This window comes from Echinops telfairi, unplaced genomic scaffold, assembly GCF_000313985.2.
Source record: "Echinops telfairi isolate 266 unplaced genomic scaffold, ASM31398v2 ScPeMD7_7469;HRSCAF=8507_1, whole genome shotgun sequence".
NCBI lineage: Eukaryota > Metazoa > Chordata > Mammalia > Afrosoricida > Tenrecidae > Echinops > Echinops telfairi.
This window is the reverse complement of record NW_022111373.1, coordinates 57,497,139-57,515,525: the sequence shown is the minus strand read 5'-3', so window position 1 is coordinate 57,515,525 and position 18,387 is coordinate 57,497,139. Positions and strand designations below refer to the sequence as shown.

Genomic DNA, 18,387 nt, shown 5'->3' with positions numbered 1-18,387 from the left:
AAAACCCAAACATATTTTCCATATACATTTAGGTGTTCATGGAAATAAATTACTGATAATTCGTAGGTAAAAAGCCTTTTTAAAAATTGCCTATTTTTAAGTCTTCTTTATGTTTTTACTACGATAATTACACTGTCCTAAACAGCTTATTGTGATTTTATATTCTGTGTTGTGTTTCTTGGATTTCGAATGATTATATTTGAAAAGTATTACTTTTGGAATTGAAGTGATTAAATTCTAATTATCAGCACCTAATGATACAAAATATCCAATAATGCTTTTTGTTTCATTCAATTTTATTTTACTTATGAATAATTTAAGGCACATGTTTTGATATTCTTAGATTCCCCCTTTCACACTGATTTGTGATAGAGTTAACATCTTCATTATTTTTATTTCATTACTAGCTTATATTGGTATTCTAGCATGAATTTTTACTTTATTTTAAGAATTAAGGAGAAGGCTGAATGAGAAAAGCTTAAGAACATGGAAATTTATAAAATAATAAAAGCATTCTTAGGAAGACTTCTCAGCAGACATGAATATTATCTGCTACTGCGTCTATAGGTTTAGCATATAAGTTCTGTATGCCTCTCATTTTTTAGACTGTTATTTTCAACACAAATGAATATTTTTTAATGATCATTTATGTTTTTTAGATAAACTAAGTTCTAATGCATGATATTAGAATTAATTGATGGTGTTATGGAATGGATTATGTCACCCCAAAAATTGTATTATCAATCCTAACCTTTTTTCCTGTGGTTATAATCCCATTTGGGAATGAGCTGTCTTTGTTTTGCTAATGACTCAGGATTGGTATAGTGGACACTTGAGTCACTCTGTTATGAAATATAAAAGTTTAAATCAGTAGCAGAAAGAGAGCTGGACTGAGATAGATGTCAAGATACATAAAATTATCCCAGGATTCAAGAAATAAAACTGAAGAAACAAAAACTCCTCTAAAGCTGTCAGGGAGAGACTCTGAATTCTTCTGGATTCTGACTTCTAACTTTTCCAAACTGTGAGAAAACACAAGTGTTAATAATTATTCATGATATCATATTAAAATAAATATATTAATTATTGTTAATTGTTAAAATAACCACTTGTGGTATTTCTGCTATGGCAGCACTAGATAACTAAGACAGACATGAGGTAAATAAAATATTTCATGCAAACAATATTTACTTTTTATGTAGGGTATCTCTAAAAGCAAAATTTAACTTTTACAAGATCTACAGTATATGAATGCCCCGTGGATATCCAGTCAGTCTGTTTCCCCTATTCATGATTACTCTCCACTTCCTGGCAGAAACTCTGACATGCATCTTTTGAAAGGTATGGAATGATCTGTCTAATGGCTTAACCAATATAATTGCCCAGTTGTTGCTTTTTAATGAAATAATCAGTTAGGTCATTTGAAAGTCCTCATGAGCACAAATCATTGCATGGTGCACACATAACACTGGCTGAAAGGAAGCTTGCTTAAAACCATCTGGCCTACTCATGGCAGACTCTGCACCAGCTGTCACCAATCCCCCCTGCCACCCCCATGGCAAACCATCCCGTTTGCTACCTGCTGCCCTTGCTTCAATTCTGCCTCATAAGGCCTCTATTGAGGGTTCCCAGAAGTAGAAAAGCTTGGAGCAGAAAGCTCGGAGCAACTGGTAGGTTCCAACTGCTGACCTTGCGTTAGCAGCTTAGCCTGTAACCTGCTAGGCCACAGTGGCAACATCAGACACTGTCCTGTGACCTGGGGACAGAGTGTCTCTGAGGCTGGTGCTCCAAGTAGCCGTGCCTCATCGGTCAGAACTCCAGTTAAAATAGAAGCTGTTTTGCCATCCCTGGCGTTTGCACCAGAGACATCGGAGTTTAAGAATGTCTGTGACCTGGCTGGCTCCTGCAACTAGTGTGTTTCAGAAGGAGGAATCAAAGGAATGCTTCTGAATGCAAGCTCACTGACCTGCCATTCCTATCTTTCTCCTCTCTTGTGTGTTCAAGGAGCCCGGGTGGTGTAGTGGGTTAACCATTGGGCTGCTAAGCACAAGACCAGCAGTTTGAAACCACCAGCCACTGTGTGGGAGAAAGACAAGGCTTTTTGACTCCTGCAAAGAGTTAGTCAAGGAAACCGAAAGGGTGGTACTGCTCTGGCCTACAGTGTCGCTGTGAGTCAGAATTTACTTGATGGCAGGGAATTTAGTTTATGGGTTTCTTGTCTATAATTAAAAATTGAAGCAGGATAAATACTGTCACAGCAATCTGCCTGTTGACTCATAAGCATATAGTATCTATACATTTACTATAAGTACATGATAGTAACTATAAACTGCAGATAGATTTCCTTTTTATTTTTAACTTTTAAAAAGGTGTTAATTTTGGAAACTTGAATTAATAAATCAACTGAATAAGTGCCATGTTCCAGTTGCTAGTAGCATCTAACATTTACTGACTGCTTACTAGATGTCTTAGGAGCCCTCGTGACTTAGTGGGTTATGAGTTGAGCCACTACCTACAAGTTCAGCAGTTGGAAACTTCCATGCAGTGTGAGGCTCTGTAATCCCCTATAGAGTCACAGCCTTGGAAACCCAGAGGGTCAAGGTGCTCTCCTAGTGGGCCATTAGGAGTTAGAATCAATTCAGTGGCAGTGTGTTTGGGGCATTTACTAGGGTCCGACTCTTTCCTGAGCATTGGCATTCATTGGCAACAGCCTCAAAGGAAAGAACCATTATTATATCTATTTCCAGGAGGTATTGCTCAAGATTGCTTAGAAAATGGTAGGGACACAGAGTAAGCCAACACAATCTGCCTCTTAAATCTTAAATCAAAAACGATTTGTATGTTGTTGCTGCTGTTGTTGTTATTACATGCAGCATCTTAGTACTCAAAAGTAATGTCCGTGTTTATCAGTACTCTAGAGAAGTCTTGTGCAGAAGATTTACCTAATGCAATGCGTGTTTTGATCTCTCGATTGATGCTTCCATAAGCATTGATTGTGGATCCAAGTAAGACTACATCCTTGACAACGTCCACCTTTTCTGCATTTATCATAGTGTGTGTTCTCTAGTGGTCCAGTTGTGAGGATTGTGGTCTTCCTTACTTGTGTTGTAATCCATACTGAAGGCTATAATCCTTGATCTTCATTAGCAAGTTGTTCAAACCCTCCCCACTTTCATCCATCATGGTTGTATTCTCTGCATATCACAGGTTCTTAATAAGCCTTCCTCCAAACTTCATGCCATCCTTTTCTTTCATCCAGCTTCTCTGGGTACTGGCTCAGTTGACAGATGGAACAAGTATGGTGAGCGGATACAATCCTGTCTCGCACACCACGCCTTATGTTAAACCCTGTAGTATGCATTTGTTCTGTTCTCACAAATCAATGTGTATACTGCCTCTAAATATTTTGTAGGTATGATAAATGCTACTGAAATAAGTAATAACTCATACCTATTCGCAAAACCTGTGCTTGGCACTTGGTAAACCTTTAGTAGAGATTGTTAAATCATAAATGAAATTAATGAAAAAAGGTTAGAGTTTGATCAGAGGGATAGATATACAAACATATGTATCAAAGAAGGAATAAAATTGGTAGTGGGGGAAAAATGGTATTCGTATTGAAGAGATCACCAAACCTAATATTTCACCTCTCAATTAAACCTTGAAGAATAAGTAGGCTGTAAATACGTAGCGAATGGAGGGAAAGCCATTCAAGATGAAGGGAACAAGATTCTCCAGAGCACCAAGGCACAACGCGTGAGTGGGATGATGCAGCTAAGGAATCCCGAGGCTCGTGGTGGGGCAGGAACAAATACCAAGACTGGTGACTTTAAGTGTATACCCATAAACTTGCGTGTCAGCTGAGTTTTGCAGCACAGTTTTAATGCAGTTTTTGGCTAAAATTAGGTGCCTCGGCTGATATTTGGGTCAGCTTTATACTCAAGTATATATGGTATATATTTAAAGTTCTGGAGGCTAAAACCAAATCAGTCTCAACAGATTCTTTCCTTGTAGCTAATCCCCAAGATTTCTTAATTCTTTGACTTTCAGATAATCCTCATATATCATTTGTTTTCCAATACATGTGTTTGGGTCTAATATAACTGAGAAGTGATTAAATTTCTACCTACCCCACTTGGGTATGATTTATTAACATAACAACTTTTTTTTCAAAATAAGTTCCCATCCACAGGTCTAGGGGCTGAACGTGCAATACAATGATAGCTTACCTCCATTATTAACAATAGTTTGTGGTAGTTCTTCAACTAGGGTTCAGCAAAATCCTCAATGAGATAGTTATAGATACTTCTCAGTGAAAGGATCTTTGATCAAGGATTATCTTGGAAACTACAGATCAACAACTCACATTAGTATTCTTGCAGATTTAAAGAGTCCTAGAACAAAGAAACCAATTTACTTCATTTTACCAGGTGATTCATGAATTCATTTGGTTATAGATCCATTTCTTTATCTAGAATATAGATCTATATTCTATAGATCCAGTGTATCTATATTGACATTTGCGTAACACCAAAATGCTATTGAGATGCCATCCTAAAGAGTTGGGACTTTTCTAAAAACGATAGCAAGCCACAGAGGTTTTGAGGAAAGAAATGATATGTTTCTATTAGTTTTCAAAGCAAAACAATGCATGAAAATATGAGAATAAATCTAGGAACTGAGGGCAGTCGGCAGAAGATCTGTTTCTCAGTGGGATGACTGTAAACAGACTGGAGAGTTTGTGTGTAAGAGGGAAACTGGTGTGTCTGGATATGGAAAATTGATCATTAGACCCAGTAGAACTTCTTCATGAAATTATCTACCAGAATTTAAATATTTGGGGGGTTGGGGTCACAGGTAAGCGATTGGGACTGGATGTAATAGTCTGAAGTGCATGCGGAGATTGTGTTTGCAGCATAGAGATGGGCTAGTGTGATGCATGGAGACGGAAGAGCCGCGGAGAGACGAGTACAGAAGTGGAGCCGGCCGGGGAGAGGAGAGAGGAGAAGGGCAGTGAAGGAAACAGAATGGGCAGCAGAAAAGAATCCTAGATAGTCCCTATATTTAAGGAGCAAATAGAAGAGGATCTTACAAAGGAAATTGCAGTGTAGTCGGAAAGAGAACTAAGTGGAGGGGAGGCTCTCGGGAGGAAGAAAATGACCAGTTGCATAAAGCACAGAGTTCCAGCGGAAGAGAGGCCTTCGGATTACAGGTATACTGTGGTTTATTGTGCTCTGCTTTATTTCCCTTTGAAGACATTGTGGTTTTGATTTTGGCTTCCCCCACCCCCAACAAATTGAAGGTTTGCTATGTCTCCAAACCAAGCAAGCCTCTCCATCATTTTTCCAACAGCATGTGATAACTTTTTGATAATGCTGTTGCACACTATGATACAGTGTAAATGTAATTTTTTCATTTATAAATTGCTTTATTGGGGACTCTTACCACTCTTATAGCAACCCCAAACACATTTGTGTAAATGTAACTGTTAAATGCATTGGGAAACAAAGCAGAACAAAAAAGTTGCATTACTCTTTTTACTGCAGTATTTGCTTTATTGAGCTGATGAAAAACCCAATCCTCCCAATCTCAGAGGTCTGCCTGGGCTCATAATTCTCAGAGCAGAATGTATCCACTGCACCGTAATGGCATCTGTTGGTCTAGATTGTGATACAGTGAATTCTTGTAACATAATTAAATTAGATCTGGGTCCTAAATATATAGCAAGCATTGCATGCATTCTGTTCAGGAATGTGCGGAATTATTTGCTTACTTACTGATTTAGGCCAGCATTCTTTAGCGTTCTCTAAGCTCATTAGGAAATAAATACTTCCAAAGTCTAAAGTAAGTCTCCAACATTGGCTTCCTGTATTTTTAGAAAAGGTCCTATAATCCTCTAACACCCCTGGTCCAGAGAGACTTTCCATCACAGAATATGGCCAAAGCAAAGACACGGTTCACATGCTATTGCTTCTACAACAGAATTTAGATTTGAGCTACAGGTGACATTCAGTCCAATAATGTGTTTGTTTAATCCACATATCTTTTTTTTCTTTTTTCGAGTCAACACCAAAATGTTTAAAGATATCCCAGAAGAATCCAGAATTTGTTGAAAACCGAGCACAGAGTGTTTGAAATGTAGCCCAGTGTTTGACTGGATTTGGGCCCTGGCTACCTTCCTTGGAAACGACGTAGCTCTCCCGTTTCTTCCAAGCCCAACACAAGTAGTTTCTTGATATGGACTCTCTCCCCATTGTGACTTTTGAGTTTATAAACCTTCATTTGTCTCCAGAACCATTTTTATAAATCAAATATGTTAGCAGGCCCCAAACTCATGTTTAACAAATGCAATTGAATTCTAAAGTGAACAACACAAGCTTTCTGCAGCCACTGTGTCAAGACACCATAATTTGCATGTTTTAAAAGGATAATAAATGCACATATATTGAAATAATGTGGGATGCAGAATGCCCTGGCCCCCAAACCAGTCTTGGACTACTTCTTCCACTTGAAGTTTAATCATATGGGATGCTTTAAAAGAAAAAAGAATGAAAGAAAAAGAAAACAGCATTGAAATTTTGGGGAGAAATAAGATATTTGTACTTTAATGAGATAGCTACTAAGTAAAGAGGAGACATAAAGCCTTTCAATAATTACTTATTCTTGAACTACATCAGCATTTTCACAGGCAAATGAGACATTCATTGCTAAGTTAGTGGTGTCCTGGTTATTATTAGTTTTTGTTTGTGTTTTAAACTAGAACTTAAATGTAACATCAATGAAAACTAGCAGGATTGTTGACAATGGGAACAGTCACCCTGGGGAAGCCTCCATTCTCGGCAAGAAGATGTTGAGCTCACTAGCACAGTGGATCAAACTACACAAAGTTTACAGGTTAAATGGGAAGAGGGATACCTTGTTTACCTTGTGGTTACGAGTTGACTGCAAACGTCAAGGTCCACAGTTTGAACCCGCCAGCCACTCCTTGGCAGAGAGAGGATGCTTTCTAGTCCCCTAAAGAGTTCCAGTCTCGGAAACCCACGGGGGCAGTTCTTCCCTTCCTATAGGGTTGCTGTGAGTCAGAGCTGGCTCAAGGGCAACTTGAGTTTGGGGGTTGACGATGCCAAAGAAGTCCTTTGAGGACTGACATGTTTATGTTGGTCCAACGCTGGCAGGATTTCAGAAAATGTGATGGTTGGTGTATAGTGCATTCAGAGAAAGGGTAGTACTATTCCACACAGGTCTTCTCCAAGGACAGGTGATTTAATGACCATTTGAGGCTATGATATGAGGGCTTCATCTGACCTCCTCCGGTATCACAAGCAGGGAAGGAGAATTCAAACCCGCAAGTTTGATTCCTGTGAGGCAAAGGCTAACCATACACCCGCTCCACCTTCCCATCTCCTTTACCCGATTCTGGCACCAACCATCCCTCCCACGACACTCTCCTTCTCTGCTGGGTTCCATCCTTCATTGTAATAGCCACAGAGAACTCACAGGCCGTGCTCAGGATTTCAGGATTATGGAAATTTAGTAGTGAATGAACTGGTCACCCCAGGTTCAGAAAATATTAAGGATACACTCCTTTAATCTACATGGCCTCTTCTCAGTCCTGCTGATTGGTGTGCCTCTCTGGTCCTTGACCACTCAGACACATCACATGGTCTCTTGGTCTCTGCCCTGCCCGGGCACGTGTCACAAGGCTCCTTTCACACTGGTAAATGCCCAAAGCATACGCCGTTCTGCAAGCCAGCCTGCATCCTTACTGCTCTCAGATGTACTTGTTCCATGAGCTGGGAAGCCCACAGTCCGGTCTCCTCGTGTCCTCGTGTCGGCATGACTCCTCTGCTCTCTCTCCTGGTCTCAGGTGCTACCATCCCTGCTGCTTCCACCACTTTAGACAGGGAGCTCCCGTGTTCGCAGCTGGTGGCTCTCCCTTGATGGTTGTGGGATTATCTGTTCCTGCTTCTGAGATGGCTCATTTTTTTTAATGCCGGACAGTAAGGGAAAACTGGCCAGTCCCAAAGTTATTCTCTACACTTTTAAGTGCATATTATTGATAGAAGAGCCATAGCAAGTGATTTTACTTCACTGTAGTTACAAACTGATACTCCTCCATCTCCAGTACCTTCATTTCTTTGTGTTTTCCTCAGACAATGATACAAATATCATGGTGCGTTAGGCTGGTTTGACGAGAGCATCAAATCCAGTCACACAAATATGTAAGAATGAGTTTTATATTGAGAAAATACCCCAGCCCAGTCCAAGTCAAGTCCATACGTCTGATACTTGTCCATAAGTTCCTTTCCAGACTCATGCAGCCACATGCAATGATGCAGCGTGCAGGAAGATCACAGGCCCATGGATGGGGGTGCACAGCCTTTTGGATCCATTGGCATTGGAGACATCTCTAGGGCTCTGGCAGGTGCCAGAGTGGCTCTCCCGCAGCAGGGTAAAGGCATAGAGGGCGAGAGAGAGCAGAGGAGATTCCCAGGGCCTTCCTTATGAGAAGGCAACGCCCACAAGGCTTTACCATCAGGCTGTGACCTGATTGGCAGGCTAGACTCCATCCCTACCCTTTTACAGTAGAACCCCACTATTTGACCACATCAGTACTCGACATAATCTGATTTCCACGTGAAATGCTGAGAAAATTTTGCATCGGAGCTGAAATAAAACACTGGAATCCGACCCAATATGTGATTTTTGTAAACAAAAACAGTTCGTGATTTTGACTGTAGATCCAAATAAAATTGCCTTTGCCAAATTCAGTCTCTTCTCCATGTACCGTGATGCTGCTTCTCGATTGAGTTTTAAGGATTTCTGTTTCATTTACCTTGAGGTGCGACCCATAGAGAAGGGTGTCCTCTTTGCTCTTTATCAGTAAGTCTTTCAAGTTGGTTTTGCTTCCAACAAACAAGGTTGTGTCATCTGCATAGTTCAGGTTGATAATGCGACTTCCTCTAAAACTCTTATTGTGTTGTTCTCTGTATAACATAGCTTCTCAAATAACTTGCACAACTTACAGATTAAGTACAATCAAAGGATCCAACCCTGGCTCACACGTTTCCTGCGGTATCGCCTTGTTCTGTTCTAGCAGCTGCCTTTTGGCCGCTGTACATGTTTCACATGGGTACAAGGAAGTGCGCGAGAACTCCCATTCATAGCAATGTTATCCTTAGTTTATGATGATTCCACAGGGAAAGGCACAGTTGCAAGCGTTTGCATAGTCCTTAAAATACAGGTAAACATCCTTCTGGCATTCTCTGCTTCCTGCTAAGATCTATCTACATCAACAGTGATCGCCTTCATTCCATGTTCTCTTCTGAATCCAACCTCAGTTTCTGGCAGTTGCCTCTTCATGTAGTGTTCTGGTACTTTAAAAATTATCTTTAGCAAACTTTTACTTGCATGTGATATTAATGACATTGTTTGATAATTTCTACACTCTGTTGCATCACCTTTGTGTGAAACGGGCATAAATATGGATCTCTTCCCGTAGGCCAGCCATGTAATTATTGCCTGAATTTCTTGACATAGGTGAACACAACACGGGACATATTCATTTGTTGAAACACCTCATTGCTATCCTGTCAATTCCTGGAGTATTGGTTTCAATTTGTTTTTGTTGTTTTGACTTCTTTTCCCCCAATACCTTCAATGAAGCCTGAACTTTCTCCTTCAGTACTGCCTTTTTTAAAAAATATGTTACTTCCTGAAATGTTTAAATACACAGTGACTTTGCGTATTTCTCCCATCTTCTTTGGATCCTTCCTGCGTTATTTAATATTTGCCCATAAAAGATTGCAATTTGCAGCTGAATGTTTTTCTTCATTTCTTTCAGCTTGAGAAATGCTTATGTTCTTCCAGTTTGGTTTTCCAATTTTACGTCTTTCCACATTTCATTGTAATACTTTGTCTTTTCAAGCCACCCTTTGTAACCTTCTGTTCAGCTTTTTTACGTACCTAGTCTCATGTAACAAACATACCACAAGGAGTCTCTTCAAAGAACACTAAGCTAGTGCCCCAAAGTCCTGGAAGCTAAAAGTCTGAATCAAAGTATCGGTATATTCTCTTCCGTCTGCGTGTCTATTCTGTACTTTTTATAAGATACCATTAAGAAGGGTTTAATTATAGGACCAACTCTCTCTAGTATGGCCTGATTAACAAAAGGAAAGGAAACTCTATACCCCAACGTCATACTTAGAAGTACAGGAATTAGGACTTCAGCATAACTTTTAGGGGGACACAATTCAATGCATACAAATGACATTCATACCAATGTCACATCTGAAGAAACTTTAAGAAAGTGAAGTCAGATTGCTGGTGGCACGGCGGTCAAGCAGCTAGCTGTTAACCAAAAAGCCAGCAAATCAAATCTACGGGAGAAGGGTGTGGCCGTCTGCTTCTGAAGAGATCACAGCCCCAACGTCCTCTAGGATGCTTCCACTTTGTCTTTTGAGGTCATTGTGGGTCAGAATCAACTTGTCAGGAATGGGGCACAATGACAATGATCTTTGGGCCAGAGTGCCCCAAGTTAAAATTAGAGCTCTGCAGCCATCTAGCTGTGTGACTTTCAACAAGGGATTTAACCTATTTGCCAAATAGGGATTATTAAAATTAGGTTCCAAGTTTTCATAAGGATTAGAGGTTGTCCGTGGAAAGCATTTTAGGCTGTGTCTGAGAAAAATGTAGGTTTAGTACATAGTATGACTTACTTGTTGAGTTCACTTTATTGTTATCCTTAAAAAGCAACTTTGAAAGTTCATAACATATTTTGTTAATTCCTGGGTTTTCACTAGGCCGTAAACATCAAGGGAGGTGAAGTTGCAGGACCCTTGAATAGGTGCCACGCAGTTTGAAATGTGCACATTGGGCAAAATGGACCGGTTGAGTCTCAAGAACAGGGAGGTGATATGATTCGAACTGCCACCTCAAGAGGCAATATCATGTAGAAGAACACCTTCCTGTGTTTGAGGTCAGCAAGCCGAGTGGAGGTCTTCTTTCTGTCCTTGCCTGCTCTGTGCTCTGCACAGCGTCGTGAGCCCTCTGATGCCCAAGCAGTCCCTGCGTCTGTGAAATGAGATGTCAAACCCTCCTCCTCCTGAGGCTGTTACAATGTTGGGAAGTTGAGGCCCCAGACAGATATCAATGATTACTTGTATGTAATCCCATTGAGACTGGCTATTCTTTCTAGCAAAGGGGAGAGTTATTGTATCACAGTTGTTATATTTTTTTCCCTTGAAATTTGGCATAAAATTTAAGCACAGAAAACCCTTTTCAGAAAATCTGTCTGTTGAGGGAAAGATGCACTCCTGGGCCCTTTTGTGAAGTGACAAGCGATGGGAAAAATGGGCTGTGCTGCCCTGTCTGACTCGCGGGCAGCATGTGTCCTTGCAGGGTTGGTGGAAGGGACTGGTGCCTGGGGCCTACACCGTTTTCAACAGGAAAGCAATGGGGAAGGAAGATGAGGGGGTTCACTGAGACATGGTGACTCAAACGGAAGCTCTAAATAGGGCTCAGCGACACCTCACAGGTCCTGGGGCTACCGACATTGATTAAATAGCTGCTCCCCCACATGGAACTGCTGCATCAGAACCCAATTTCTTCTCCGCCTTTGCAGTCTTCTCAGCATGCTTTCGTTTCGGGCTTGTCTTTCTAGCACGCTCTGTCAAGCTGCCTCTATCGTGGCATTCCTAGTGAGATTCGGAGCAGGCCCACACAGAACTAACTCCGTGGGCGTTGGTTCTACTTGAATCATTCAGCCCGACTCTGCCCTGAGTGTGCTGTGGTTCTCGCTTGTTGAGCCCATGTTGGGCAACTCGGGTTATTTACCTTTTAGTTCTTCCTCACCCGGCTCAAACTGCTACCGTACATACGGGGATCTGAGTTTCCTTCTCCTTTCCAAATGGTTCTGATGTCACCTCCTCACTGAGGTGTCTCCTCGTCAGAAAACCTCCCATTTCATTGCTGCACTGTTGACTCTGAAAGCCCTTTGTTCATGGAAGGCACGGTGGCAACGCAAATGTCCTCCACGGGAAGATGCTCTGAGTGAACCGCCGTGAGGACTGGGAAAGCCGAGGGAAACTGGAGGGCGGTGCCTGGCGCGCGCTTTCATTGTTTTGTGCCATGCAGAAATTCAGGCCTCAGACTACCCGGTCTTCCGATTTCTCAAGAGAAACTAGAAATATGGATTTTTATGTTAAATGTATTCATATAAAAAATTTGGCAACTTGATGAATGTTTTATAAATATTGTTCTTGGCAATCTTCTCATTCCTAAACATCTTCATTTGAGTGCAAGTTTGTTAATGATTTGCTTTATGAATTTATACATATATATTATATATGGAGTTGCCATATATTTTGAGTCCCTGGGGCAAACTTGGCTAAGCACTCAGCTGCTACCTAAAAAGTAGTTGGTAGTTTGAGGCCACCAAGGGGTCCCTCAGAAGACAGACCTGCTTCTGAAAAAGGGGCCATCGGAAACTGAAGCACAGTTCTGTTCTCCTACACCGAGTCCCTGTGAGTCAGAAATGACTTGGCATCCACTGGCTTTTATTGTGATATAGATATCCCAAATTAGCGCAATTTGAGAGTTAAAGAAAGTTGACTAATAATTTTGTCACATATGGACTGGGACTTTTCGTGTGTGTATGAAATATTGCATTTCAGAGGAATGGTACACACGAAATACTTGTTCAGAATGTAAAGTGACTGTGGTGGATCTCCAGGAAGGCAGTGGGACAGGAATTGACGTGGGCCGCTCAGCACAAGTTCAGGGGACCTGCTTCTTTTGAAGAAAAGCCTTTCCAGGGGAAAAGTTTGGAAATGCGTCTGTAGGGTAGGGCGAAGACAGGATGGTGGTGAATCTTCAAAGTCAAAGCAAAGGCTCCCAAACTTGACAAATGGGCTGTGACACTTGATGGTCCTTCTTTAGTATGAGAAGGGAGTGCAGTGCAGAATGGACGAGAAGAGCACAACAGATGGTAACGATATTAAGTATTATTTGCTAATACACTTAATAAACATTTCCTGAATACCCTCACTCCACTACTGTCTGTCAGAAACTCAAGTGAAATTCAGAAGGGGATGGGGAAGGAGGGATACCATTGTTGAGGTCAGCTGGATCTTGGATGAAAGCACAGAGATGTTTGTGCTTTATTGACTGTATCAAGGCATTCGGGTTGTGGCTCATAATAAATGATAGATAGCAACATTGAGAAGAATGAGAATTCCAGAACACTTCATTGTGCTCATGTACAACCTGTACATGGTCTGATGTCAGAATAAGGTAACATAGTGTGGCTTCACATCAAGAAAGCTGTGTATCAGAGTTGAATGCTTTCACCATATTGAATGCAATCTGCATGCTGAGCAAATGATCTGCGAAACTGGGCTCTGTAAAGAAGAATGGGCCATCAGAATTGGAGGGAGGCTTATCAACAACCTGCAAAATGCAGCTGACACATTCTTCCTACCGAAGACAAGGGGACTGCAGGCCCTTGCTGATGAAATCTAGGATTGCAGCCTTCAGTATGGATTACAACTAAATGTAAAGTAAACCAAAATTCTCATGACTAGCATAACATCATGATAAAAAGGAGAAGAGATACAGATTGTCAAGGATTTTATTTGGCTTGGATCCACAAATCATTCCCATGGAAGTAGTAGTCAATAAATAAACTACGTATTGCATTGGGCAAATCTGCTGCACAAGACCTTTGTAAAGTGTTGAAGAGCAAGGGTGTTACTTTGAATACTAAGGTGAACCTGACCCAATCCTTGGTACTTTGAATCACTGCATATGCATTTGAAAGCTGGACAGTGGATAAAGAAGACCACCGAAGAATTGATATATCTAGATTATGAGGTTGGCAAAGAATATTGAAAGTAATGTGCCAGAGGAACAAAGAATATCGAAAGTAATGTGCCAGAGAAACAAATAAATCTGCATTTGAAGAAGCACAAGCAGAAGCAAGGAGGATAACGCTCACTTACCTGGAACATAGATTAAGCGAGACCAGTCCTGGAAAAGGACATCATGCTTGGTAAAGTGGAGAGACAGCAAAAAGGAGGAAAACCCTCAAGGAGCTAAATGGACACCGCGGATTCAAAAATGGGATCACATATAAGGACAGTTGTGAATAACGACACAGAGCTAGGCAGTGTTTCTTTCTATTGTCCGTAGGTCAGAACCAACTCCACAACCCCTAATGGCAACAGCAAGGGACACCCACCTGTGATCTGTGAGACACGAGGATATGAGAGATGCCATCCAATGCAGGAGTCGGAAATGTTCAAGGATCACCATCATGGTTGTTTGGGGAGCCGAGGTGATGTCTGAGTTGGTATTTATAGGAAGAGTGGAAGTAGCCAGATTAAGTAAGCAGGGCATCCCAGACCCAAGTGTCTGCATAGTAGCATGGTGTCAAAAAGGAGAGAAGCAGGTCTCTGCCCTCATCTTAGACCTACTAGTGAGGCAGACATTAGGCCAGCATCCAGCTGAGGTTCAGCAAGAGCCTGGGAGCCGTGGAGCCAGGCTGAAAAAAGTCTTCCAGTGGCAGGAAGAGATGCAAGAGAAGCAGCAGCGTTCTGGAGAGGATCCGCTGGTCAGAGACAAACATGGGCAACAGCAGTTTCACAGAAGCAAAGAACGGAAGTGAGGTTCCAACAGCAGCCTTCAACAGAGTAGGAAGGATTGAGACTCGGAAGAGGCCATTGGATTTGGCTCAGAAGGGGGTTAATTAGTGGGTTTCTACTCCCAGCTGTAAATAATTTAAGGCAAAACCAATACACCATTTTCCCTTAGCTGCCAGTGACCTAGAATCCCTTTCCTGCTTCTCACACAAAAAGAGAAGTCTTAGTTACCCAGGCAACTTGGTTTTTGATTTGCTAAATCTAGTGGCCTGAGGGGAGGGGCAGACCTGGGGTGGGGTGGGGGTGGGGGAGCTATATTTTCTGACAGTTCAACCAAGTCCAACACTTTCTGTGGCCACATTGTGTGTGTGTGTGTGTGTGTGTGTGTGTGAGAGAGAGAGAGAGAGAGAGAGAGACCACAAGAATATGTACTCCACATATCAATTAGAGAAAGAAAAAAGTTACTATTGCAGTGTTTAGAATGTTCTGAGTTATTCTCAGTTGTGAAGAGTAGTGGATGGTGGAGTTTATTTAAAACAGTGCCTCTAAATTGTCTGTAGTTATTAACAGCTACATATGTGGGATTCCTGTGTGGATCTGTTTTGTCATTATGTTACATAATTGTTTTTATCTTGTGATCAGATCTGAGTCATTCCGTGCCAAAGACCCCAGGGCACTGATATGCTACCATGTGTCACTACACAAGTCTCAACTAATGGAGCTGCTAGAGGCCATGCATGTAGGGTTGGTTGTTCTGTGTTTTCTAGCTGTGGAACCTGCACCTCTGTTGAAATCGCAGTAGACAGCTTGCTTTCATTGTGATGCCCCCGCCCATTGAGAAATGCTGGTCTTGGGAATAGGTTACACTGAACATAGGGGCCCTGGTGTGGTGGTGGTGATGTATTGGACTGTCCATTGGGTTAGGCAAGCACAGCAGCTCACGATCAGCTCCCAGGGAGAAAGAAAGACAAGGCTTTCTAGTCCTGTCAAAAGTTAGTCTCACAGATCCACATGGGCTGTTCTACCAGTTCTAGAGGCTTGCTATGAGTTGGAATCAATGCATTGGCAGTGAGTTTGTTTCATTTTTTTTTTTTTTGCATTTTAAGATATGAACATTAAAACCAAGCCAAAAATTAATTAATGTCTATTAATTCATATTTGTAAAGTAACTATGTTAATACAAATCAATAAATAACATTTAAATAGATTTCCATAACTGCTAGGTTTTAAAAGTATTCTGACAATATACAGCCAGAAGGTCAGCAATTCTAACTCACAAGCCACTCACCGTCAATAGAATCAGGTATCAGGCATATAAGACCCAGAACAAAATCATACCCAATGTGAATGGGAGAAGGGGAGACCCAAAGCCCCTCTGTAGACAACTGGACATCCCCTCACAGAAGGGTCACAAGGAAGAGATGAGCCAGTCAGGGTGCAGTATAGCACCAATGAAACACAGTTTTCCTCTAGTTCTTTAATGCTTCCTTCCCCCAACTATCATAACCTCAATTCTACCTTACAAATCAGATTAGACCAGAACATGCACACTGCTACAGATAAGAGCCCGCAACACAGGGAATCCAGGATGGATAAACCCCTCAGGACCAACAGTGAGAATAGAGATAGTAGGAGGACTAGGAAGGTGGGGGGTAAAAAGGGGAATTGATCACAAGGATCAATTATTACCCCCTCCCAGGGGGATGAACTACGGAAAAGTGGGTAGAGGGCGACAGAGGAGGATGTAAGATATGAAAATAATCATCTATAACTTATCAAAGGTTCACGAGGGAGGACAGGCAGGGGAGAGAGAGGGAAAAATGAACTGATATCAAGGGTTGAAGTAGAAACACAATACTTCGAAAATGATGATGGCAGCATATGTGCAAATGTGCATGACATAATGGATAAATGCATGGCTCATGACAAGAGATGTAAGAGCCCCCAATAAAAGTATTTGATAATAAAAAAAGAGAGAAACTACGGTCCTAATCCTTCAAACATAGAAGTCCAATCCCAGGTGGCGGTGCTTAAGTAGCCATACTTTTGGTCCCTGTGAGCTTTATTTTATGAGGATTCTTCACAACATCATAGAAAATCCCTCTGCTGTTTACTCCTATTTTCCCACACATTTTCTGCACTATCCTGGCATTCTGACTAGATATCCATACAGTCACATGGATGCATATGTATGTGCCTAGAAAGATGAACGTCTCTGCTCCCACAAAGATTGTACAGTATCAGAACCCCCAGGGAACAATTCTACTCTGTCCCGTAGGATCATTAGAAGTCAGACCAACAGGAAGGCAATAGGTTTGCCTATACATATATGTCTATGTATCTGCACAAATACTTGCACATCTGTGGGGTTTTTTTGTAGTATTTGCTGTTATTACATCATAAAAATTACCCTGAGGTCCTTTTTCCTTATGTCTGTATAGCTCACTTTGGCTGAATGCCACAAAAGATAAACATGTTTTGGTTTTATGTGAGTTAACCTTTAAGAAGTCACAGCACTAAGAGTTTGGGCTTTATCTGATTTTTCCTCTTTTTCCATTACAGGTGCAGGGCTCAGTGTCAGTGATAATGAATCTGGTCAAGGTAGCCAAGAGGGAGGCACCTTGACTGACTCCCAGATCGTAGAACTCAGGAGGATACCCATCGCAGACACCCACCTCTAGCTCCTCAGTAACCATCAGAATGAGGACAGTACCGTGTCTCTGTTGTTTTTGTTTTGTTTTTGTTTGGGGTGGGCGGACTGTATAGGCCCATACAGCCGTGTAATAGGCTCTGGGGATTGTACTGGATGGGCGATCCAGCAGTGACTGCTTTCACTATAGATGAGGTAATTGTTGTGCAACTAGAAAAACCCCTGCTATGATGAAAGATTGCATTGATTTTTGCATTTAATAGGATGTACATATTATAAAAGTGTTAGTTATTTTTTAATCACTTGCATGGCTAACAATGTTTAATAAAGGTAATGATAATTAACAATAAAAAACTATACAATTCATTTGACTGCACCTAGTCTGTTTATTCGGCAGCTTGAACCCACTTGGCGCTCTGCAGAAGAGAGCGGTGGTGTTCCGTTCTGCTGAACGTATAGGGCAGTTTCTAATATGCCCTGTAGGGTCACTATGAGTCAGAATCCACTTGGTAGATTTAATTTTGACTTCCATATTTATCAAGAAAAAACTGTGCAGAGACAAAAAATTTAAAGCAATAAAAGAACACATGTGCAAAGGGGAGTTTTAGGCTGGGTTCTCTAAAGAAGCAAAACCATTGATTATATCTGTGTGTGTGTGTGTGTGTGTGTGTGTGTGTGTGTGTGTGTGTGTGTGTAATAATCAGAGAGAGAATTTTACATCAAGAATGTGATTCACTCAATTTTATCAATGGGTCAATCCAGTCCAGGTGAAGCCCCTGGGTCAGTTGTTAAGCAGGGGTTGACCCTGACTTGCATAGCTGTGAGGGCCGAAGAGCCGAGAATCAGAAAGAGGGTGCAGTAAGCTCACAGGCTGGTGGATGGAGAGGCAGATGAATCCAAGGTTAGTACATCAGCTATCAGATCAAATGGAAGACTCTGATGGCTCTCAGCATTGGCATGCAATATGGTAGGCCATTTTCTCAAGTCCAAAGATCTGGAGGTCAGTGAGCCAGACGCAGCATCCAGATCCAACAGGAAGCATGTCACCCCCTCCTTCCCCCAACCACATACACACAGCATTACCTTCTTTTTTTTTTT

At 41.6% G+C, this 18,387-nt stretch overlaps 1 protein-coding gene across 1 annotated transcript in view; it reads left to right on the top strand.

Annotated features, from left to right (window-relative positions):
- Positions 1–17,613, top strand: part of ADGRV1 (adhesion G protein-coupled receptor V1) — a 675,247-nt gene extending 657,634 nt beyond the window's left edge. Inside the window, exon 86 of the mRNA XM_045285199.1 lies at positions 17,202–17,613. Coding sequence (XP_045141134.1) covers positions 17,202–17,320 — 119 coding nt within the window. The 3' untranslated portion in view covers positions 17,321–17,613. The remainder of the gene's footprint in view (positions 1–17,201) is intronic.
- The last annotated feature ends 774 nt before the right edge of the window (positions 17,614–18,387 follow it).